The following is a 25,013-nucleotide window of genomic DNA, read 5'->3' as shown; positions in this document are numbered from 1 at the left end:
TTTAACACTGTAAAGAGCAGGTGGGTAAAAGAATCTGCTACAGGTAAATAACTGTGTCTGACGTCTGGATGCAGCAATCGGCCTTGTTTATCTGTCCCTGGTTGATAAAATGAGTGGGCAACGGAAACCCACGTTACTTGTAGTTCTGTTATGATACTGCAAGACATGGGAGAAACTTAAACATTAAAGCACATTCTGAGTGAAGTGATGGTATATGATTTAAAACACACCATGACTTCTTCAGAGTGGCAGATGCTGGCATGCGGGTCTCAGTACAGAACAAGCATTTGCAATGCAATAGGTCTCGCATTTGCGAGAGGTTGAGCTATTGGCATTGCCTTTTATTTATGTGTTTTGAAAGCCTGCAAGCGGTGCGTAAACACGCACTACTTATAGTTGTTGCTTACAACAAGCAAGGCTGGCAGTAAAAGAAGCACAGTTACTGCCAGCCTTGCTTCTCGTAAGCAACGACTAAGTACTAGGGGGCAGATTTACAAGCCCCTTGCGCCTCTTTGCGCCGCCATTGCGTCACTTTTTTTGACTCAACAGTGGCGGAAACAATGCGCCCTATTTACAACGTGACACATCTAGGGAGATGCGTCACGTTGTAAAGCCCTGCGTCACATTATACCTGCGTCAGGTATAATGTATGCAGGGGGGCGTTCCTACGCAGGAAAGCCTTGTAAAAGTGACGCAGTGAAATCTACAAGATTTCACTGCGTCACTTTTAGGACGCCACTGCGTCAAAACCTTACGCCTGCTTGAAGCAGGCGTAAGGAGTGACGCAGTGTAGTAGGAATAGGCCACAAAATGCATTGCTGGAGTTGAGTCGTGCTTGCGACACCGCTCCAGCAATGCGTGACTTTTGCCCCAACAGATGCGTCAGAATTTCTGACGCATCTGTCAATTCGTCCGCCATGGTGTGCCGTATTGTAAATACGACACATCCATGGTGGCGCAAGCATTTTTCCGGGTGGCGCAAGGAAAGTGACGCATCTCAAGAGATGCGTCACTTTGTTGTAAATCTGCCCCAAAGTGCGTGTTTACGCACCTCTTGCAGGTTTTCAAAACCACATAAATAAAAAGGCATCGTCATTTACACTGCCAATAGCTCAAACTCTCACAAATGCGAGACCTATTGCATTGCAAATGCTTGTTTTGTGAGTAGCCTGCAGGATGCCAAACAGACCTTCGGAAAAGGTTTCACACATATATAATAGAAATATGTGTTTCTGAGGACGCCCAACATTCTTACACAGACACTGGCCTAATATTTAAAAATAAACAGAAGTAAGACACAGCAAGAGTAAAAGTTTACTTTCCAAGGGGCCCCAGGGAAGGTGGGCCCCTGGGCACTTGCCCATGCCTCAAAACGCCTCTGCCCTGAGCATTGGTGATACCGCGATACCTGGGGCACCTCCGGTCAATTACTGTATTCCAAAACATAATTTACACCTTTTACGCCTCTGGGATATATTTCCCAGCCTACTTTGTCATTTTTGGAAAAAAGGAGCACATCTTGTACTCTCGCCTTTCTAGCGTTGTATCGACCCCCGTGAATATGGTGGTTAGAGTCACGTGTTTCTTATTCGAGTCACGTGTTTCTGATTTGCATGAATCGGGCTGGCGTCAATAATCCTCCTGCCACCTGTACATCATTACTCAGCTGGACATGTAAATATCACAGCTGCTGCCTTAGAGGAGTTTCAAATATTGTTATTGGTTATATATCTATGTATATTTTCCCCTTCAAGGGTAAGTCTTCTCATTGAATGTTTGCCAGTGGTTGGTTTGGACGTGACAGACAAGATGCTACCCGTGGTTCATAGCGCCTCGAGGCACCATCTTACAATGAATCCTCCCAGTGTATGAACAGCGCTGTAATCACAATACCCTGTCAATAAAAAGTAACGCTGTCCTCATTCCATTGTATTTTATTTTTTTGTACATGTCTTCGTATCCCTAATCTATATTTTCAATGCGCTATAAAAGAAAAGCATATTTTATATGTCCCGCTCCCCCATAACAAACAAGCATGAGAACAGGCAGGAAGAAGGTGCCAGCAAGCACCAAAAAAGTAGAAGACATTTTTTATGTGAAAAACCTTTTTTAATCAGGTTTTTCAGTTGTATATAATGTCGTCTTTGTTTGTATAAAGGTAACTAAAATGCTCAACACTTTTTATTAAAACTTTTCAACATAATGCACAGCAGCCACAATGCTCTACAACATAGCCAAAAGTTCTGGCTAAACACATAAGGTCCCAAAGGCGAGACCTGTTGTCTATGCCAATGCTTGTTATATCTGTTTGCACCTATCATATCTAGGCACAGTTTTAGCACCTCAGTCTTCAGCCACACAAAACACCACCTTACAGCAAAGGAAAACAATGTGGCCATGTAATACCAGTAAAAGCATAACGTGCGTTAACTTTGGGCCACCAGCTGTACAGTGCAGATGTGGCTTCATTATGCACAGAGCGATCCAGGGTGGGCACACCTGCAGAACTCCATGGACGCACAGATACTCGTGGGATTGTGAGTATTCATAGCATGTTTGAGGGTCGACTTTCACTCCGAAAAGGACTGGAGATTTACTCCTAACTGGGGCAGCTGTAAATGCGATCTAAATGTAGAAAAGGAGAGGTACCCATCGCCCAGAATTTGAGGATGTCTGAGGGAAGGGGGGAGGGCAGTAGGACGCTGATGAGTACAAATGTACTTCTGGATGGAATATATTTGCCTATTTACAAGTATTCATTCACATTGTTCATTGCGGAATGTGTGCGTATTTTAGGCATGTGAAAACTGATGAGAGGATGTGACAATCTCGGATTCCCAGGAGACACCTGCAATTATTTGGAAATTTCAAGGAAGTTTTATCATTCCATACACTTAGGAATAAACCTACAGAAAACAAACTGATTTTCTTTGCCAGTTAGAGTGTTTAATATAGTACCATGCATTTCCTTATGTTTTATTAAAATGTTCTTCACGCCGCTCGGCGCTTTGCAAGAGGTGGTCGCCACTGCCACCTAGTGGAGTCGTGTAGCATACCAGGCAAGAATGTCATTTCTCAGCCCGTGGTGTTCACTGGCTACTGCCACGGCACAATGCTGACAAAACATTACGGAAGGTGTGTTAAAGGTGGCTCTACATTAGCACACAATATAGAACTAGGCACCCAGAAGCCTCCACATTTTTATTGTGCCCACACTACTGAAATTACTCATTCAAAATCCCAAATATTACCAACCATCCCAGGCCATTTGGATAGATCTGGTTGGCACAGTCTGATGGTTTCGAAGCACTAGTATTTACAAATAAAGATATAATGTATCCAGGCATAATATATAGGCGATCAACAGAACGGAAACATGACCTTGCAAGCATTCTGTCCACATGCACCTGTGACATCCTGACACTTTTCCCCTGATCTTTAGAGCAGGTGAGCTCTCATACACTGTGTGGGATACCACGGTGACATACAATGCTGATGAGCTGGACGGTTGGGGGATGTGTGGCCGTTTAATGCACTAAATAATCAAAGGCTGTGCATGTTTCCTCTTTGGCTGGTATCAACAAGAGAGTGAGGGATGGTATAAAGGAACACTCTTGGTCCCCCAATCGAAGTGGTATAAACAACAATATGTTGACCCCACCCCATGGGAAATAGTTGAACAATTTATTCAGCCCCCTTTCCCACACTCTGTTATTAGTGTGTCTGATTGGCCATTTAATAAAGTTTGTTTTGGACACAATCCAGACATTTTTAAACACTTCATTACACCTTCACTTGTCATCACAAATCCAGCTCCGCAGTAATTCTAGCGTCGTAGCACACCGGGGAGGCACTCGGCCTCTCCCGGTGGGGCCTGATGATGAAGCATGTCACCAACTAGGTTGGTGAGTGAGGACCTTCTTAAAGAATCTAGAAAGATTCTTCATGCTCGCTCTTCTTGTTAGAAGTGACACTCTTTTGTTGTTTATACTGTTTCCTCTTGGGGACACATGTCTGCTGGTCAGTGCGTCTCTATTCTTTGGAAGTCTCTGGGTTAGCAACAGGCAGGGTGCTCCTTCAGGCCTAGATTTTCAAAGGTTTCGCGTCAGGTTAGTGTTACCTTTCCAACGCCAACCTGAAACTCAACCTGTTCTGGGATTTACAAACCAATGCTATCTGGTCTCAGCGTTGGTTTGCATGTAAAAGTAGCGCGCGGCAGCACAAAACGCTGCCTTTCCTTACCTTGTATCAAGGGGGCGTTACATGGGCGGTACATGGGCGTTCCCATGCTTTAGAAAGGGTCTAGCGCGGCGTTCCCATGCTTTAGAAAGGGTCTAGCGTGAAACATTAGCGTAGCTGAACTGCAAGCGATGAACAGAGAACTCTACAGCACACATACAGCTTTTAAACTTGTCCAGGCACAGCATTTTGTACAGGAAGGGGGTCCTTCCTGTACAAAACCGAAGCTATGCTAAGGCACAAACCCTAGCACTATGGCGCTAAGGTGTGTGCCTGGCGCACAGCAGCTGCAATCGGCGTCGGCGCTAGGGAGAGGTGAGGAGTGTGCCATAGAACATGGCACTCTCCTGCTCTGTCCCTGTCACGCAACCTATCCCAGCATCTTTGGGTGCTGCGCGGCATTGCCTGGCACCTTTCAGAATCTGGGCCTCAGCATCCAATAGAAGCAGTGCTCATCGCGCAGGCCATGGACAGTCGAACGGTTTTACTGAAACCTTTACTATAACACTGAAAACATTTGCTTTCCCTCTTCTGATGCAGAGCACAACACACCTAATGAAACATGGTTTATGGTGATTATTGGTTGGGCACCATTGCCATCTGTTTCAAAAGAATGCACTGAGTTGCTTTCTTGCAATAAAACATTCGCCATTCTAAAAAATGTTGTGCAGTTTTGAAATGTGTTGGTGGTGGAACCTTTTCCCAACTTAATCTCAACAGTGAGGTTGACATAGTATTTAAACAGAGCTTAATCATACACAGATCTCGAATGAAATATATCATCAATTGCTTGAAAAAATAAAAATGTAATCAAAATATTTAGTAAATAAAAACGTAATGAGTCTTCTAAACAAAACAGATATTAATCACATTGCATTGACAAGGGAGACTTGGTATGAATCACAACAAATGTTCTGAGAAAAACAAAGAGCCTCATTTTGACTTTGACAGATGGAGAGAACTCCATGTGGATGGTGGAGGACATTACTTCTGCCATCCGAGGGACTCCCGCAAGCTAAATCTAGTGTTGTCTACTAGCCCCGTGGACATCTCTTAATAGCAAATGGAACCGTCATCAAGGCGGTTCCTGTCAGTGTTGTAAAAGTTTGGCAGGTGGCTCCATGAAACACAACGGCTGGCCGTCTAACTTTTACAAATTTTTTCAATTTTCAAAAATAAACCATCCTCAGGAAGAGTTTCTTTTTGAAAACTTAAAAACGGATGTCTCTAACGCCGCAGGAGCTTTCTCCCTTGAGACCTTTCCCCCATAGTATGTCTGTCTTTATTTATTTTTACTGCCCGTCTCTGCCAGGTTTTACCTGGTCGTGACGGACAGCTAAAAAAAAAGTCATCTATCCTCCCACACTAAATAGGGTGCGCGGTTGGATGGCTAACCTCCATGACCCGTACTCCGCCCGGTCATCGGCGGAATATGTAGGCTCCATCATTGACATCCGTTTGTTCCAGCCACCTCTAAATGAGTAGGGGCGAACTGACAGATTGGCGGATAAGGCAACCCGCTGCCATTATGTCAGAGTTTACCCTCTCTGCCATACTGGAAATCTGCCTCTATATCATTTATTTAAGTAATTTAGACAATTTGTCAAGTTGTATAGTCTTTGAATAATGTATTGAGCTATGGAAGGCTATGAAGGAGCTGGCTATATTTAGGAAAATCACTTCTATCTGTGCTAGATATTATGAGATGTATCGAAACGGTCGCTCTGCGGTTATAAAACAGTTTCTCCTGATACAATTATCCTAAGTTTATTAAAGACAACCTATTGATTTTTTTGGAGAGATAAGAAAAAAGCTATGGAAAAGTCAGTATACTTTATTTGCATTTTAAATTACAAGCCCAACCTTTTGGCTTTGAAATGGTTACAGACAAGGGGGCACATAGGAGCTGCAGAAGTTTAGGGGATGTACAGAGGGAGTGCTGGGGGCAAATGGGCACAGAGGGGTCGCGTGGCTAGGGTAGGGTGACATATGAGCTCCAGGGACGCACGGAAATCAAAGGAAGAATATGTAGAAACAAAAATCAACAAAGTTGTAACAAAAAACCATTTGCCTTTAGCAACATATCATTTCAATTAACGACTTCTTGAACTGACTGATTTTGCCACATGTGAACTTTTGATGGCTACTTGTACCTCAGCTTTAGTAAGAATTGATGACAAGTAAAATTTCTAGTTAATTTTCTAAGCGGCCAATTAATAGATGCATTATTGAGTATGTGAACTAGTAATCCTTATGAGAATGTTCCATGAAATGTCAAACTCCCTGTTAGTGAAAGCACAGTTCTAGCTATTTCTACTAAGGGGCCGATTATGATCTTGTTAGGCTCCGAATGTGATTCGTTATTGCAGAATCTGATTTGGAATCCTTGTTTCTGAATGAATCGTACACATTTCCCAATGACCGATTGTGATGCCCGGAACCCGTTCGGGCAGTCCGAATTGGATCCGCAAGTCATTGGGACAGCCTGATTCTTTCGGAGCCGATTCGTACAGCTCTATGGACACAGTTTCCGGATGAGAGAATATGATGACCAATTCAGACAGCTGTTCCGTTTTGGTCTGCCCGACATGAAATGACTGTCGGAATCTGTCTATGGGGGCTGTTGCGAGCCCCCGTTCACCCGGAGGCATCCAAATGGGGCCTATGGGGGAACCCAAGGGACCCCTCTTCCCAACCATGCACAATGTGGCAGGCACCATGGGTGCCCGCCACAGGGTGCACGGTTTTCCCCACCCACCCCTTTTTTTCAATTGGATCCTGTGTTCTCGTTCGGAACACAGACTCCCATTGAAGTCAAAGAGAATCCGACCAAACGATTTAGGGAAGCATTGTAATTGGTCGGTTGGACTCGCAGAACCCGATTAGTTCGGAAATGATTCCAAAACCGATTCGGTCGGAAGAGTTTCCTAACGAGATTGTAATCGGGCCCTAAGTGTTTATAAATAATATCTAAATATTCCGACTTTTGATGCTTTGGGGCCAGTGTCACAGGAGTAGTGTTTCACATACTCATAAATGCATTTGTGAACTGACCCCTAATTGCCATTAGGGCTCATACAATCTTTACCAATTGTCCCACACCCACAGAAGCAGGAAATATAAGCTTGTCAAACTCCATAGCAACTAGTTAATATTTTGAGGAATTATAAGGAAAAAGTTGAAAAACTGGCCCTTGGGGAAAGGACAACCATAATAGCAATCAATTTTGCAATATGTCAGATTTCTGCTGATAATTTGATTGTTTTGTATATGGACGATAGAATATTTGGCAAGCAATACTTGTGTACCTGTAGTCACACCTTGAAACCATAGACTAGACAGTGCTACGAAAAAGGCAACACATAAGTGACTGAAGGTCAGTGGTGTTTAGTTGTGCAGTCTCGGCCATTGTGAACTCATGCATCTGCTGTACAGAAATGTATTATGATCACAGGTTCTAATCCCAGCTGTTCCATACAGGCTGTTCCTTTGAGGTCAATAAATACGCTGGAAAACAGAATACTCCACTTAATTGCATGTAGATACTACTCAGAGTGAATATGCTCTCTGCCAATAAGCCTATTACATCACAGAGACTGAATCGTTAATCTAATTTTAGTTAGCTATGGTTCTTCATTCATCTATACATTTAAGATGTTAGACCTAGGGTGGACCAACAGCAAGCTTTATGAACAGCATCATTATTACAACATTACATGGTATATGCAAATTATAAAATGGTGTGTGGGGTCTGGTGGAGACTGTTTTATCAATACTGGAATGATGCGTGTGGTAATGAATGGGGTTACTAGCCGGGATACTGAACATTGTTACGATGTACCAACTTTACACTTTAATTTTTTGTTGCTCAATGATACATATTTTTATTATAAGAGAAATATTCATAGTTTCAGGTTTCTTAGTTTTTTTGGCAATGTGTCCCTTGTGGGTGAGGTTGTTGGCCAGGGTGAATCCAAGTGGCTTGGCATTGGAGAGGATGTGGCGTAACCGTCTGAGCTGCCGGCTTTGGAACAGGGGAACCAGATTCGAGTCTTGGTGTCGGTTCAACATCCTATGATTCTGAGCAAATCACATACTAACCCTATACCTACAAAAAAATTAATGTATCCTTGTGTAACTGGTGCTCATGTAAAATGCTCCAATACCTTCGGGTCAAGTTCGTGCTATATAAAACTTTTTTAAATTCAGTGAAAGTTGGGCTTCAAAACCATTAAAGTTCATTTCACCGAGTCACGTTTGTACTGTATCTTGTTGTTGTTCTTGGCACATTTAACTTCACATAAGAAGAGAGGTTGGCGCGAGCGTGCAGCGTTACTTCTCCTGAGGCTTGAGCGGGAGACATCGAGGCGCTTTTGCTTATTTGCACTGCTGCACTGCACTGTTGATGTATTTTGCACATTTTGCAAAGATATGAATTTTAACTTTTAGCTTTTTAAAATCGACTGCTTTATCTGTTTTGGCATACCTTTTATTTTAATGTTGCTCGCTAGGGACTAAAGCTCTTGTGGAACCAGTTCAGACTCGTATTGAGTTGGGCGGGGGCTGCCATCTTGGGGGTACGACGGTCGGTGGACCAGGCATTTCCCTGACCTTCACACAAGAAGAGAGTTTGGCGCGAGCGTGCAGCGTTACTTCTCCAGAGGCTTGAGCCGGGAGACATTGAGGCGCTTTTGCTTATTTGCACTGCTGCACTGCACTGTTGATGTATTTTGCACATTTTGTGAAGATATGAATGTAAAATTTTAGCTTTTTAAAATCGACTGTTTTATCTGTTTTGGCATACTTTTTGTTTTAATGTTGCTCACTGTGGACTGAAGCTCTGGTGGGGACAAGTTGAGACTCGTATTGAGTTGGGCGGGGGCCGCCATCTTGGGCGTATGACGGTCGGCGAACTAGGCATTTCCCTGACCTTCACATAAGTAGAGAGGCTGGCGCGAGCGCGCAGCGGACGCACGCATTGAGCGCGCGGCCGACGCGCCAAAGGCAAGCCCATCTGAGCCCGTCCGCGCTCGGCCCATGCTCAGCGCCAGGACCCCTGTCAATTTTTTGTCAGGGAAGCCCTCCATCTGTAAATACTCTAGATCAAACCCTGTTAGGATTGAATACGGTGGGTAAGGGTATAGACTGCCTCTGTCTCTCTCTTAACTCAAGGCCCTTACCTCTTTCAGCGGCCTGCCCCAATTGTAAAATGACCTTACCGAATATCCAATATCAGCCCATAGCTCTAGTGATGATAAAAGGATAGTGACATTAGGATGTGAAGCTCAAGTGTTCAAATGTATATTGCTTAATGCAAGGTCCTTGGTTAAGCACAGCACGGAGTGTGCAGCGCTCACTGAGGAAAGGGACATAAAGATGGCTTTTATTACAGAAGCATGGACTGACGTAGCTTCCGGTCCGGACTTAGTGAAAGCCACCCCACCAGGGTTTTTATGCCACACTTTAAATAGGCCTATTAGGAAAGGGGGGATTGGCAGTGATCTATCATAGATCTATTAAGGCAGTATTTCAGTCAGCATCCAACTCAGCTTGTGAGGCTTTGTCTTGTAATGTTAGCCTATCCCACTCCGTACCTTTAAAGGTATTTTATTGTATAGACCACCAGGAGTGGGAACCCCTTTGCAGCATCAATTGGAAATTTATTGGAAGACGGCCATTGCACGGTTTCCTATACTATTATGGGAGATTTTAACTACTATCTGGAGGCTTCCTCTGAACCCGATACAGTGACTCTGATCGACATGATGAACAGCGCTGACCTTAGGCAGCACGTCATTGGTCCGACTCATGTGGCCCGACATACCCTGGATGGTATCTTCTCTAACCACCCTTGTCTTCTGTTCACTGCTTTACTATCTCTTGTGTGGACTGACCATGCTGCCGTCCAGTTTGAGTTGACACTTACGGCTCAGCGCGCTAGCGGGAAATGCCCGAAAGGACAGATAGAAATCAGAACCTGGAATAAAGTCGAGAGAACCGCTTTGAACTCCTTACCTCCATGCCGGCCCAAATGCCTTCGGGAGTGGAGGAGCCACCACTGCATATATCAAACGGGTGGAGCAAGCCTGTTGTAAATTAGCCCCAGTAAAAAAACTCTTCCCCAAAAGATTACAACCCTCCGCTCCATGGTTTTCAGAAGAATTGAGAAATCAAAAACTCATATGCAAGCGCCTTGAGCGGAGCTGGAGGAAAGGCTACAAAGAAAGAGAGAAAAAGCTATATAAAAACAGCCTCCATAGTTATAAACAACTCCTTTCTTTCCGCTAAACAAAAGATTTACGCAACCCGAATTGACTGAGCTAAAAACTCAACGAAAGAGCTGTTTAAAACGGTATCAAGCCTGGCCGCTCTTGGCCCGGCTAGAGTTCAGTCGAGTCAGGATCTATGTGAAGATATCGCCAAGTTCCTTTTGAATAAAGTGGAGACCATCTTCTCGCCCCTTAGCGGTCTAAGTAGAGCTGGAACAGATATGGTTAGAGAGGAACTTAAGTCTATGGTGGTTCCCCCAATATCTTTGACAAAATTGTGCCATTGTCCTCTATTGATACTCTTAAGGTCCTTATGGCAGCAAAATCAGGGTCACCCTATGATCCATGCCCGGACGCTGTGGTCAAATTGGCCCCGGGTCCGGTTTCCCAATCACTGTCATCTATTTATAATGGCATGTTTGAAAAAGAGCAGTTCCCTAAACTCTGGAATTTTGCCTCAATTCCGCCCCTTCTAAAGAAGCCGAGCCTGGACCCTAAGGATCCAAATATCTTTCACCCAATGCCTCGTCTTCCAGCAAAACTGATTGAAAAAACCATGAACCGACAACTTAGTGCCTTCTTAAGCGAAAAACAAGCCTTGGATTCCACCCAATATGGCTTTAGTCAGCTCTCATCAAGGCCACAGAGGAGATTAGGGAAGCCGTGGACCGGGGTGGCAAGGCAGCTCTGATCCTACTGGATCTGTCAGCGGCCTTCGATACGGTCAATCATGACATCCTGGTAGATCGTCTAAAGGCATGTGGGATCCAGGCTAAAGCATGGGACCTTGAAAAATCCTTCTTAACAGACAGAGTACAAATTGTATCTCTGGGCGAATACAAGTCTAAACCTTTTGCACTGCTCTGTGGCGTCCAGCAGGGGTCCTTACTAAGCCCTACACTTTGTAATGTGTATGACTCATCGTTGGCCCCTCTTATTAGTGCTGTTGGGTTTGGTCTCATACGCAGATGACACGCAAATTGTGGTGTCTGAGGTACCAGGTCAGGAGGTGGGATTGGATAAGTGCTTCCAAGATTGTATGGAATCAGTCGGGAGATGGATGTCTGAAAATTACCTAAAACTTAATTCAGGCAAAACTGAAGTCGTACTGTTTGGGAATGATACCAACTTTTGGACCCCAAAAAAAGTTAAAATCCTAGGAGTAATAGTGGATGAGAGACTTACCTTTGGTGACCAAGTAAATGTAGTGGCACCGACTACAGCGTATGTTCTGAGAACAGTCAAGAAAATACTGCCGTTTTTACCACCCGTCAGCCGGCAAACAGTGGTCACAGCACTGGTCACGTCAAGGCTGGATTATTGCAACAGTCTCTATTTAAACATTCAAGAAAGATTCATGACTAAACTCCAGCTGCTGAAAAACGCAGCTGCTAGATTACTCACTGATATATCCAAGTTTTCCTCAATCTCTAAAGAAATTAAAAAATTGCACTGGCTCCCGCTGAGGAATCGAGTGCATTTCAAATCCCTCTGTATGGTCTTTAAAGCTCTTCAAGGCATAGGACCCGACCATTTAAAACATCAGTTTTAATGGTATACACCGAAAAGTACTCTCCGCTCATGGGGAGCCAAGCGGGTCACAGTGCCATCCACAAAAAAAGCATTGTGGGGTGGTAGGAGTTTTTTTCTTTCTGTGCAGCAAAAGCCTGGAATGACCTTCCATTTCACCTGAGAAGTGCCACTGATCTTTTGGCTTTCAGGAAGGGGCTAAAACCCTGGCTTTTTTAAAAAGTCCTTTCTTCTGTTTCTGCTTAAAGGTGAAGTGACTAGTTCCAGGACCCCCTCGGGTAACCGCTGCGCTTTAAAAATATCTATGACATAACATAATCCTGTCTTGGTTGAGCTTCCGACAGGCATTGGACATCAAGGCTTGGATGAAGTGCAAGTCGTGTTTGAGGTTTTGAATGTCTAAAGGAGGGGACCTTTCAAGCAGAGTTGTGCATTACCTGCATACTGGTGAACATTGACGCTGCTATCTGTGAGTAGAGCGCCAGGGGGTCCATGTAAAGGTGGGAGATGACAGGACACTGCATGGAACCCCGGGGGACTCCACATGAGAGGGATCTTTTGTAAGCTGGAGGAGCCCATGTGAACATACTGCTGTTGGTTGAAAAGGTAGGAGGAGAACCAGTGAAGGACACTGCTGATGAATCCCGTTTGAGACTAATGGCGCGTATGAGGGTGAGCTGGTAGAAGGTGGGGGAATATAGACTTCTAATATCTTCCTCCTACCTCCATGAAGGGCTTTCAGAAAATCCCAGTCCATCAGCACCATGTTTTTAATTGGCTTCTAAACCTCTTAAAGTTTTTAGGACATTTTTAAAAATAAATTAAGTCTAGGAATTTGGCGGTGTAACAGAAAAACCCACCAATATCCAGGGTATATTATATTTAAAAATCTCTCAGGAAGTCTATGAATTTTGGGAGAGATTAAAAAAAAGTTTTGGAACATCAATATGCCGGTCTTGCCCTTTAAATGACACACAACCTAAAGGCTTTGATATTGTTACAGACTGGGGAGCACAGGGGAGCTGCAGAAGCTCGGGGGTTGCACAGAGGGGGTGCAAGAGGACAGATGGACACAGAGAGGGGTTGCATAGCTAGGGGAGTTCCCTGCCAGGGATGCAGGTTTGGAAAGAGTACATGCAGGGGAGGCAGAAATATACAGCAAAACTGTGAGGAGCTAAAGGACACCCAGGTGTTAGAAGAGCAGCACCCAGAGCCAGTTGCAGGGCAGGAGCAGACAGCGAAGATGCAAGGGGCCGGGAGCTTGGAGGTGGGGGGGAGTGGCACAAATTGGCAACATTTGATGTGGGAGCGCTCGTAGGGGCTGAAGTGGGATAGGAGCACAGGGAGGGAGGAAGACACAGAGAGGGAGGAGGACAGAGAGAGGGAGGAGGGAGGAGGACACAGAGAGGGAGGAGGACACAGAGAGGGAGGAGGGAGGAGGACACAGAGAGGGAGGAGGACACAGAGAGGGAGGAGGACACAGAGAGGGAGGAATACACAGAGAGGGAGGAGTACAGAGAGAGGGAGGAAGACACAGAGAGGGAGTAGGACACAGAGAGGGAGGAGGACAGAGGGAGGGAGGAGGACAGAGGGAGGGAGGAGGACACAGAGAGGGAGGAAGACACAGAGAGAGAGAGAAGGACGCAGAGAGGGAGGAGGACAGAGAGAAGGAGGAGGACACAGAGAGGGAGGAGGACAGAACACAGAGAGGAAGGAGGACAGACAGAGAGAGGGAGGAGGGAGGAGGACACAGAGAGGGAGGAAGACACAGAGAGGGAGGAAGACACAGAGAGGGAGGAAGACACAGAGAGGGAGGAGGACAGGGAGAGGGAGGAGGATAGAGAGAGGGAGGGAGGAGCGAGGAGGACAGAGAGAGGGAGGAGGATACAGAGAGGGAGGAAGACACAGAGAGGGAGGAGGACAGAGAGAGGGAGGAGGACACAGAGAGGGAGGAAGACACAGAGAGGGAGGAAGACACAGAGAGAGGGAGGAGGGAGGAGGACACAGAGAGGGAGGAGGACAGAACACAGGGTGGGAGGAGGGAGGAACACACAGAGTGGGAGGAGGACAGAGAGAGAGAGAGGAAGACACAGCGAAGGAGGAGGGCACAGAGAGGGAGGAGGACACAGAGAGGGAGGAGGACGCAGAGAGAGAGGAGGACGCAGAGAGGGAGGAGGACAGAGAGAAGGAGGAGGACACAGAGAGGGACGAGGACAGAACACAGAGAGGGAGGAGGACAGAGAGAGGGAGGAGGGAGGAGGACACAGAGAGGGAGGAAGACACAGAGAGGGAGGAGGACACCGAGAGGGAGGAGGACAGAACACAGAGAGGGAGGAGTACACACAGGGGCTGCATGGAGGCAGACAGACCCAAAAAGGGGCAGCAGGTCCAGGGCAGGGGGACATACAGGAGTACAGAAGGGACTGGGACACACAAAAGGGCCCAATGAGGCCGAGGACATATAGAGGCGAAGCAGCTGGAACACTTAAGGGCTGCAGGGAGAGTAGGAAGCCCACCACTTTGGGCAAGCAGGGATGAAACAGGGAAGCATGTGTGTGCGACAGGAGGATGAGAGCGCACATAGGGGCTGCAGTGGAGTAGGGGGGGGGGTCAGAGGACACACAGGCTCTGAAAGGTGGCAGGAGACGACACATATGTGCATTAGGGGCAGCGCAGAGGACATACAGGGGCTACAAAGGGGAAGGGGCGAACAGATTGGCTGCATGGGGAAAACGACATATAGAGGGCAAGAGGGGGTACACAAAGGGGCTACCGGGAGCAAGGAGCATAGACGGGTAAGCAGGCGTAAGGGTATTGCACAGGGGCTGCAGCTTGGATGTGGCTGAGAGGATTTAGGGCGCTGGGAAGCACATTGAAGTGCACCAGGGGCTGGCCTGTGCAGTACAGCGAGGTTTGCAGTCAGGCGTGGAAACAAGAAGGGCCTGCAGGGCTTGGTTTCAGAGACGGACAGCGGGGGAAGCTGAGGACACACGTGGAGGCCAAAGGGGTGCAGCAGGGTGGCCTATGGGGGTCAGATGTTTGCTCAGAGAGGTAACACAGATGCTCACAAAGGGCACTAGGTGCGAAACTGGGGCACAGGAGCAGCAGTTGGGAAGGGCATAGAGAGGAGCTGTAGAGTGTCAGGGCACATTGAGGGGATCCAGGGAAGGCGGGTTGTAGAAAGGTGCAGCAGGAAATGTAAGGGCTACATACAGGGTCTGTCTGACTTAAATCAGCTAGATCGCGTGACGCTGGGCATATGCCGTGCATTATTGCCTTGCTACAAGCTTAATAATGCTACATTACCTTCTGCCAAATGTAAGCGAAATATGTGAAAGAAATTTCCATGTGAAAAAAATTCCCATTTTTGAACTCACACACTCTGGGGCAGATTTATGTTCTCTGGCGCATCCCTGCAAATCAGCAAGGATGCGCCAGGAATGATGCGTCACGCAAGTTTATTCTTGCGCAACACACATGATGCGCCGCATTTACGATCATCATGGCGCAGGAATAAACAGATGCGTGACGCATCCGATGGCGTAAGGTTGGCGCAGTGCTTCAGTTGCGTCGCAAGCGCGACGCAACTCCAGCACTGTTCCAACCTACCCTATCCCTAACATGGTGCGTCAAGCCTTACGCCTGCTTCAAGCAGGCGCAGTGTTTTGGCGCATCAGCGTTGGGAAAGTGACTCAGTCAAATCTGGGCCCTAGGCCCACATACTGTAGAAGTGACGACACAGACACTTGTGTACTGTACTGGAAACTAGCCCCGAGCACGTGCACTCCGGCCCCTTTATTAGCCGGGTCACGTCACTCGTGACGCCGGTGATGGATGGGTGTGGGGTGTGTGTGCGTCCACTCCCATAGGGGAGTGGCTACTAAAGCAGTGCCTGTCGAGACACTAGAACGTGTCTCGCAGGACACAACATTCCTCCCAAATTTTAATAAAAACAAAAGTTCCCTAGTCCAACCTGTAGGGAGAAATAACCAGAAAATATACACCACAGGGTCCATCAGTTTCTCGGGTCAAGCATCCCGAAGGCAACAGACCAGGACTGGTGACTCCAACGGTAGCAGGACAATCTCGACGGGCCTTCATTATTTAACCTGTGTGATCCAGGACAGGAATGCTTGCTTCAAGAGGTCCGCGGCACTCTAGTAACGGGTCTGTGGAGTCATGGCCTTTGGTCCCAGCTGGCCTCCTTTTGCTGACCTAGAGTATGGTATGTGGTGATTAACAACTGTTCATTAACCAGTGCGTCAAGATCATGGTTGGAGTCCACGGTGAAAGTTCACTGTATTCTTTCGGCATAGCCGTGAGTCTCTATGAGGCTATCTTGCTGTGCCCGGTGACCTGTCGGGGGAAACAATGTCTTTTCTAGCTCTCCCGCCTGGGGAGACACTTCTTCGGGCTTGCCACGGGACTGCTGATAGGCTGCGATTGGGGCTGCATATGTGCCGGCTGGGGGCAGCGGCAAACCACCGGGGCGCCAGTCGCCAGTCTCTCGCACAAACCTCAAGGGTGTATGGATCTTGGTCAGGACATGCTCTCGCTGCCACATTTCAGGTGTAGACCAGGTTAGCAGACAACCTCCGAGTCTTCTTGCTGTCTAAGTTGGCGCAGGGGTAGGACTCCATTCCATGTGTATTCCAGATGGTTTCGTGTGACGCACTTGAATGAAGACTGGCGTGATGGCATGGCCAGTCGTGTGGTGAATCTGGACGATGGCTGGTGATGACTGACTTTGATGATTGCAGGCTTTCAGTCTGAAGTCGATCACCTGAGGCAGGGGCGGCCAGGTGCCTCCACGTTCTCTGGGAAGCACTTGCATTTGTGTACTTGGGCTTCTTGGGCTGTTGGGACTTTGATGAATGAGGGTGATGAGCACGTTGTGAAACATGAGACATGAGCCTCTGTTCGCGCAGACTGTGCGGCTTACCCTCGGTCTCCCGCTGTGCGGTTGCCAGTTCCTTTTCGGGTTGTCCCCCTCTTCCCTTGTTGTCGCTGTATCAGGACTCACTCCTGTTGTAGCTTGGGTTTCTTCTTCGTCCAGCCCTGCCAATCACGACTTCCCCTTCTGACCTCAATTGGCTGTCCGATTCTTGGTGTGGACCCTCCGGTCACACTCCCACGTGTCTTCCTGAGTGCTGTGTCATGCACATGGCATTGATGACGTAGCGGCCATTGGGCCAGGACGACAGGTGGCGATGATTGACTAGGAGAGGAGGTTTCTGGATGAACGTCGTAGCCACTTGACTGCCTCTTCTGAACCTTCTCTCGCACCTCGGGCATGTGCGGTCAGGAGCAGGGATGCCGTTCAACTCCGACTGCCGACACTCTGGGCTGGACGGTCTCACTGTGAAGCGATGGGAGCAACGCGTTTTGCGCTTGCTGCGGCTTACGTGCGGCGCGTGCTGCGGCTTATGTGTGGTTCTCCCTTTGTGCTGCCGCCAGGGCCGTCGGTCCGCCTGGGTGGCTGTCTGGTGTTTTTGGAGGTGTTCTTGGCTTGTGGTGCTACGAGTCCTCTTGCTTCTCCTCTCGGTGTCCTTGACACACCTGCATTTGTCCAGCTCTTCGGGGTGACATGATCTTCACTCTTCTTCTACTTCTCCTCCGGGTGCAGTGACATGCACCATGTTCTAACAAGGCCAACGGGCCTATTAACTGCAATGGTCTCTTGACCATCCAGGCGAGACTTCAGTCGCTCTTCTCAGCTGCATGGCGAGCAGCCGCTCATCTTGGGCGCTCCTTCAGGCAGCTTCTTGAAGCTCCTGCTCCGGGTGTTCCCTCCCCAGGGAATGGCTTCCGCGGGCAGTGGTGAGCTGTCGTCTTGACGCTCCTACTCTGGGTGTTCCCTCTCCAGGGAATAGCTTCCACGGGCAGCAGGGAGCAAAACTCCTACTCCGGGTGTTCCCTCTCCAGGGAATGGCTTCCGCGGGCTGTAGTGAGCTAGTGGTGGCAGCTGTCCACTTGTGGTGTACGACTCTCCTCTCGTTAGCCTTGGGTCACTGACGACTCCGGTGTGAGGCAATGTGAGGAAGGACACTGTTCTGCGTTGGGCCCCTCCCGGGCTTCGTTGTTGTAGCTGTTGTGGAGATGTAGGGGATCTCCCTGCTGATTCCAGCAGTGTTTCTTTTCTTTGGAGAGGTCTCTTTCCCTCCTGGGCATTTACTCATGCTGATGCGCTTCTGGATACAGGTGTCACGCACCTCGGACTGCGTATGCTTCATCTTTTCTTGGGCGTCCAATTCTGGAACCAGGTGTGCCTGCTCTTGGTCCTTGCGGTGGTCTGTTCACCACTGGAGGTATGCAGTGCAATTTCCTCACTTGCAGTGGTGTATCACAGCCACTGAGGGTTGCGTGCGCAGTAGACGTTCTCTTTGCACATCTTGTGGGCTTACTGCCTTAACTGTTAGCATTATTGGACTATTAGCAGCTTCCTTGGCTGGGCAACTTTGAGCTTCTTGGGGCTCTGCACTGGCGTATCCAGTCTTTCTCGCTCACGACATTGCTCCTGCATATTGAGATTGGGCCGTCACGCCGTTGAGCCTGTCTTGTTTCTGCATGCTTGGCAGGGTTGGTAACTCCTTGTGAAATTAGTCTAGACAGTACTTTGGCAGCTGGCTGGCAGGCGTTCCTCCCTTTAGCCATTTACTGTCCTGCGCACTAGTGAGCAGATGCTCAGTCTGTCGCGTGCATTGAACGTAGTGGCTGCTCCTCTCTTAAGTTTTCTGCTTATGCAGCCTTGCACTGTCCACGACGGTACTACTTCTCATGCACGTCATCCTTTCTTGTGCTGGAAGAAAGGCATCTGTGGTGCAGCTGGACATCGGGCAATAAGCACGTCTTCAGGCCAAAGTGGGGTAAAAGGCCGCTTTATTGGACAGGTAGGCAAATCAATACATAATCATATACAATTCAGGCCTCACTAATACATATTCCAAACTATCACCCCCCGCCCCTAAGAATTTTCCCCAACAACAAACTTCCCCAACATTGTTCGGCCTAATCCTCCTCCCCAAACCCCTATCTACATCTCCTGCCTACCTCTTGCCTCCAACCTCGCTCCCTTGCTTCCCTCTGTCCGAAGCTATTCCTAATGCCCCCAACCCTTCCTGCCTGTCTTGATCTCCTCCAACTCTGCCACCTGTCCAAGCGACAACCACCAAATGTCAAGAAACATTTTATGTATAATCCAGCGGAATTGAATATAACTTATTTGAAGAAACAGAAAAAAGGGGGTGGGCGGGCGGGCGGGCCAAAATTTTCGAACCCTACCTCACCGCCGACAAAGTAAGTGCGCAATGGGGGTTTCACACTCTTGGTGCTCGCGCTACTAGCGCCAGCCAATCACAAATTGCCTCCTGTCCTAGGGCCGTACTAAATGCCCGAAGCTGCCCGGGGGTGGACAATCTACGAATGCCACCCCCAGGAGCCCTCATCGGGCAATAAGCACGTCCTCAGGCCAAAGTGGGGTAAAAGGCCGCTTTATTGGACAGGTAGGCAAATCAATACATAATCATATACAATTCAGGCCTCACTAATACATATTCCAAACTATCACCCCCCGCCCCTAAGAATTTTCCCCAACAACAAACTTCCCCAACATTGTTCGGCCTAATCCTCCTCCCCAAACCCCTATCTACATCTCCTGCCTACCTCTTGCCTCCAACCTCGCTCCCTTGCTTCCCTCTGTCCGAAGTTATTCCTAATGCCCCCAACCCTTCCTGCCTGTCTTGATCTCCTCCAACTCTGCCACCAGGAAAAACCCTAACCCAGGTGTTTTTCCTGTCCCCCCCCCCTTGGGAAGAAATTCCATTGTTATCTGGACACTTGTCATCAAATGATTAAAACACCACTACTGTCGCCAAACAGGTGAAACCCGTTATTATTTCATGAAGCAGTGTTATATCCATATGCACACAAAAAACACCACACTGTCGCCAAACAGGTGAAACATGTTATTATTTCATGAAGCAGTGCTATATCTATATGCACACAAAAAACACAGTCGCCAAACAGGTGATAACGTATTTACCATATATACGAAAAACCCTACCACAGCCCTCTAAGGATTTTTTTTTTTTTTTTATTATTATTATTATGGGGGGAGGAGGGAGGGGAGAATGTGAAAGTAAAATGTGAGTGTAATCAATAAAAACCATGAAACAACCTGTGTATCTATTGAGTCTAACAATGATGCTGTCGCTCCAACAGCGAATTATCGACACCATGCTTGTAATTGCAGCATTTTAGAGATCATCTCTTTTAGTTTTAATATATATATAATTTCATTACCAATAAAAAATAAATGGACGCCATCATGTCTAAAGAGATGGTAGTCCTCTTTTGCGATTTTTGTCATGAATGAACCAATGTATTCCATTACCAGAACGAAAATTGATGTAGATCTGTTCACTTTCTCTCTTGCTCTTTCCACTGCCGTAAATCTCCGTGCCCCTCTCCAAAATATGCGTGGCATTAATGCTGTTGACACGATCTGTACTTTGAACCAGGTCTTTGCTGTCCCTCCCCCCCCCACTAAAACCCAAATTCTTCCCTAAATGCCTTTTCTGACTGTTTTGCTGCCCATTTAGTGAACGAATGTCCAATTATCCAAACTTGTCGTTGTGACAGTAATAAACTTTCCACCCAACCTGAAAAGAAAAAACAATTAATATCCTTGCTTATGAACTGCAGAATCTAATTCTCTAATATAACGACGGCAACAATCTGAGGACCGGTTCCCTAGTTATGTAACATCACTGAGATAAAACCCCACCTGACGACTTCTGAAGTCGCACCACTGCCGAACAAGTGTGTACCAATTTTTTTTTATTTATTTTTTTATTTATTTATTTATTATTAGTTTCTTAAATTTTATTTTTTACGACTTCTTTGAGATTGACAGCGATTGGGAAGCTTTTTGCCGAGATCCAACTAGATGCCTAAAAACTAAATTTTAAATTTAATACCTCACCTTCAGCTTTGTTACTCGTATCCGAGCTCACCGTAACTTACACCTTGTCATCTGACATCTCACCATCTATTACAACTGGTCTAAATGTATTTTGTAATGTTACTTTATTATGTTCCCTGTCCGTTCCTAAACTCTTATCTGCACATCAAAATTTTGTGAGAACACTGTGTGTGCGCCTCACCTGGGTTTGTAGATGTATGTGCGTCCATCAAAGGTTTTTCCCTAGTCCCTTTAATCGATGTCCTGTACTGATTCTGCTCTGAGCACCTTCGCTTTCTTTGTCCTGTGAAAATTAAGATCTAGAGACATGTTTAGCAAAACCCCCCCCCTCTTCTGTAAAGATTCCTGAAAGGCTTGTAATAGCACGTCTTCTTCAATAATTTCTTCCTCTTCCAATATTCATTATCGTCGTCCACTATAAAAAACTACCTACCACCCCAATACTCCCTACTCTACTCTACTCTAAAAACTACCACCCCTCCTACTGTATGCTCCCCGTCTCCTATACCCCCATCATACACTTTCCAAATAATAGCCTGTGCGCACTGCGCCCCTTTCCGTGCATCCAACGACGTGGGAAATTTCGCTCGAAAAATTCCCTTCATCTCAGCTTCTGACGTTGCAGGACGCTAGACGCCTGACCGAGCTATCCCTACTGCCCCTTCTTGCGCTTGGCAGTATCTCGCCCTCGTGGGCTGCAAAAAACGCTTGAGTTTGCAGCAGCCGGATGTCTGTTTTCCTTTAATTTAATAATCTAGCTACATATGAATCTCTTTCGGTATCCCCACGCCTTGTCCACCATGTGCTGATTTTATTGTGGGATTCTCCTGACTGACCTCTGCACTGCTTTGTATATCAAGGGCAAGATCTTATCGCTATCTGCAACTGCATGCTTGAATAAGTATCTGCGTCATTCATAAACTGTTAAAAACAGTGTGCTTTTGTATCTAAAATTGGTTTAATTTCTGACGTTACAGTAAAAAACACACCCCTCATTAGATACTATGAGGGACAAACATCTAAAAGTGGACAGCCCGAAATATCCACTACTTATTTTAAATTGTTTTTTGCCAACTATAAATATATCCTGTTTACTCTCCACAACCTTTGCTGTTTTTGAAAGGTAGGGCTATGCAGTTGCTCTGAATATCCACTAGATGGAGTATTCGACATTTATTTATTTTTTGTTTGCATGTTGATATAGCGCGAACTTGACCCGAAGGTATTGGAGCGCTTTACATAGTACCGTATGTACATTACACATTTTAGAGCATGGAAATTAAATAATTTGCCCCAAATGTGGACACTACCTCAAGGCTCGAACCCTGGTTTCCCACCCAGAGGCGGCAGTGTAGCTGATGGACCACATCCTAAATAAAGAAAATTCAAGAGTGAGTCTGTCTTCACCGACATGACTCCTTTTGGTTACGCTTAAGACGGGGACTGAAACAGGCACCACGCAAGTGCGCAGCCTGCCCCATCTTTATTCAATGCCGGTGACCATCCGGGCCTACTGGCAAACGCGGGAGCCGCCGGCCACAACAGGTGAGGAGCCCGACAAACCTCCTGCACCCAGGGCTGACACCCGCGATCCCACACTCGAACCACAAACGGTCAGGGCCGCTGCAACACCGCCCACCGCACTTACCGCTCCACACAAACCAAACGACACCAGGCGCAACAAGGTTCTCCCTCCCATCTGCGACAACGCACGCAGCGCCTCCCAAACTAAAAACGGCCGCCTCCGTATTCCAAAATTTTCGAACCCTACCTCACCGCCGACAAAGTAAGTGCGCAATGGGGGTTTCGCACTCTTGGTGCTCGCGCTACTAGCGCCAGCCAATCACAAATTGCCTCCTGTCCTAGGGCCGTACTAAATGCCCGAAGTTGCCCGGGGGTAGACAATCTACGAATGCCACCCCCAGGAGCCCTCATTGGCTCTGTGTTCCTTGCATCTGGGCCCTCTCTGTATCTTCTTTTGGGGGCATGCGGCACTCTCCGCCATGGTGGGTGACCTGTTGGACTGTTGTTGCATGGTCCTGGCAGCATGTGTTGGTGGCTAATGCAGCATGGCTGTTGTTTGCAACACACAGTTCTTTCACACAGCTACTGGGGGCACAGGTATACCATGGGCTGTTATAGGGGGGGCAGGAGCAGTCTTTTGTCTGGCTCAGTCTCTCTAGCTGTACTTGCCTCTCTTTTCTCCTACAGCAGCTTTCAGTGGCTGCAGTTCCCTGTCAGGAGGTGTGCAGTGCAGGTTTTGTTTTTCTTGATTGTGTGCTGGGCCAGTGCAGTTTCCCCCATGTGTGCTTTGTTGCAGGCGGCTTGCACTTTGCCTTATGTGTGAGTTTGTAATGGACTGTTTCTTTTGGGACATGAATGCTCTTAGAGTTCTGGATCCAGACACCTATGTCCGCGTTGCAGGTCTTTTCTTAGTCACACATTTTACTTCAGTGGAGTACAGGGTTAACACGTATGCAGGCGCGGTGTAATCGTCTGCTGTATTTAGGTGAGGCACCGCAGTTGGCCAGCTGCCTTGTATAATTTAAAGTTGACGGTCACTTCATTTCGTGATTTACAGACACAGCTTTTGTAACGAAGGGACATTTTCAAAAGGTGCAGTACTCCGTTCTGCCACTGGGTGGCAGTGTAGTTCCGTTCATATGCCCAGCCGTTTTGCCGATGCAGTGGGCTTCCTCGCAGCGGGAATTCAGGCTCGGAAACAGCTAGGCCTCCACACCGCTACCGGCATGTCACTTGGCATGAGCAGAGTAAGGTAGGGGCCAGGCATACCTTCATGAGCTCGTCCTCCGCTGCCAATCTGCTGATAGCGCCGCAGTCAGCTTCTCCGTGCTCCAGGCTCTTTCAGGGCTGCCCCCCCCGGACTCCTGATGGCCTCGCACTCACCACCTCTTCAGACGGCCACCTCCCAAGACGTATGCTGGCTGCCGGCTTCCGAGGACTTTCTTATTTTACCGCAGTGAGTCTTTTCTTTACTAAGGCCGTGCAGTCGCACCATTAGCGCCAAGATTTGGGAATCTCCACACTGTATGTCCCGGCACCGCTGGCAGCATAATGTTTATTTCTGCTCCATCTCTCTTCGCAGGCCCTTTCGACTCACGAGCTGCGCAGGGGCTACACTAGCTGTGTGGAACTCTCCGCTTTTTCACTTCCCGTCCCGGGCCGCGCGAGGGCTTAGAGCTACCGCCAGTGACTCTCCGGTGCTTATCTCGCTGCACCCGCCCGGGCTCACCTCATGCCCTGTGGGCTTCCAGGCTGTTTACATGCGGGGTGGACTCCCGCTCAGCTTCACAAGCACTCTGGGGCACTTCACCCGCCCTGCAGCCCCCCGCTAATTCTCGCCTGCTGCAGGGGGTGCCCTCGATGCAGGCAGCACTCTCCGGCCCGCTGGTGCCCTGAACACAATGACACTCCGTAGGTGGAGGCAGCTCGAGGACGCAGTTCCCCCTCTCACGAGGCGCAGCAACCAGTATGCAGGCGGGGTCAGATCCCCTCGTCGCCAGTGTTATGTTCTGGGCCCTAGGCCCACATACTGTAGAAGTGACGACACAGACACTTGTGTACTGTACTGGAAACTAGCCCCGAGCACGTGCACTCCGGCCCCTTTATTAGCCGGGTCACGTCACTCGTGATGCCGGTGATGGATGGGTGTGGGGTGTGTGTGTGTCCACTCCCATAGGGGAGTGGCTACTAAAGCAGTGCCTGTCGAGACACTAGAACGTGTCTCGCAGGACACAACAAACGCCCCCCCCCCCTCTGTCGACACGCCCACGTGAAACCTGACACAGGTTTTACGTGGCGCAGAGCTTTACATCGTGACGCATCTCCATAGATGCGTCACGATGTAAATATGGCGCAACGTGGCGCAGGGTTTACACCGCCGCTGCGTCACAAAAGTGACGCAACGGCGGCGTAAAAGTGGCGCATCTCCAATATAGATCTGCCCCTTTATTTGTTGCCTTTGGACCTTC

General features: G+C 47.9%; 2 protein-coding genes across 2 annotated transcripts in view; one reads left to right on the top strand and one right to left on the bottom strand.

The window, feature by feature from the left end:
• The window catches only part of LOC146869494 (keratin, type I cytoskeletal 12-like), a 387,487-nt gene that overhangs the window by 13,860 nt on the left and 348,614 nt on the right, over positions 1-25,013 (bottom strand). The window lies entirely within an intron of this gene.
• The window catches only part of LOC146869496 (keratin, type I cytoskeletal 12-like), a 137,456-nt gene continuing 136,159 nt past the window's right edge, over positions 23,717-25,013 (top strand). The window contains exon 1 of the mRNA XM_085600068.1: positions 23,717-24,001. Within this exon, the coding sequence (XP_085456194.1) occupies positions 23,819-24,001 (183 nt within the window). The 5' untranslated portion in view covers positions 23,717-23,818. The remainder of the gene's footprint in view (positions 24,002-25,013) is intronic.

This window comes from Triturus cristatus, chromosome 1_1, assembly GCF_964204655.1.
Source record: "Triturus cristatus chromosome 1_1, aTriCri1.1, whole genome shotgun sequence".
Taxonomy (NCBI): domain Eukaryota; kingdom Metazoa; phylum Chordata; class Amphibia; order Caudata; family Salamandridae; genus Triturus; species Triturus cristatus.
Note: the sequence above shows the minus strand (reverse complement) of the source record. Positions and strands in the feature narration are given on the sequence as shown.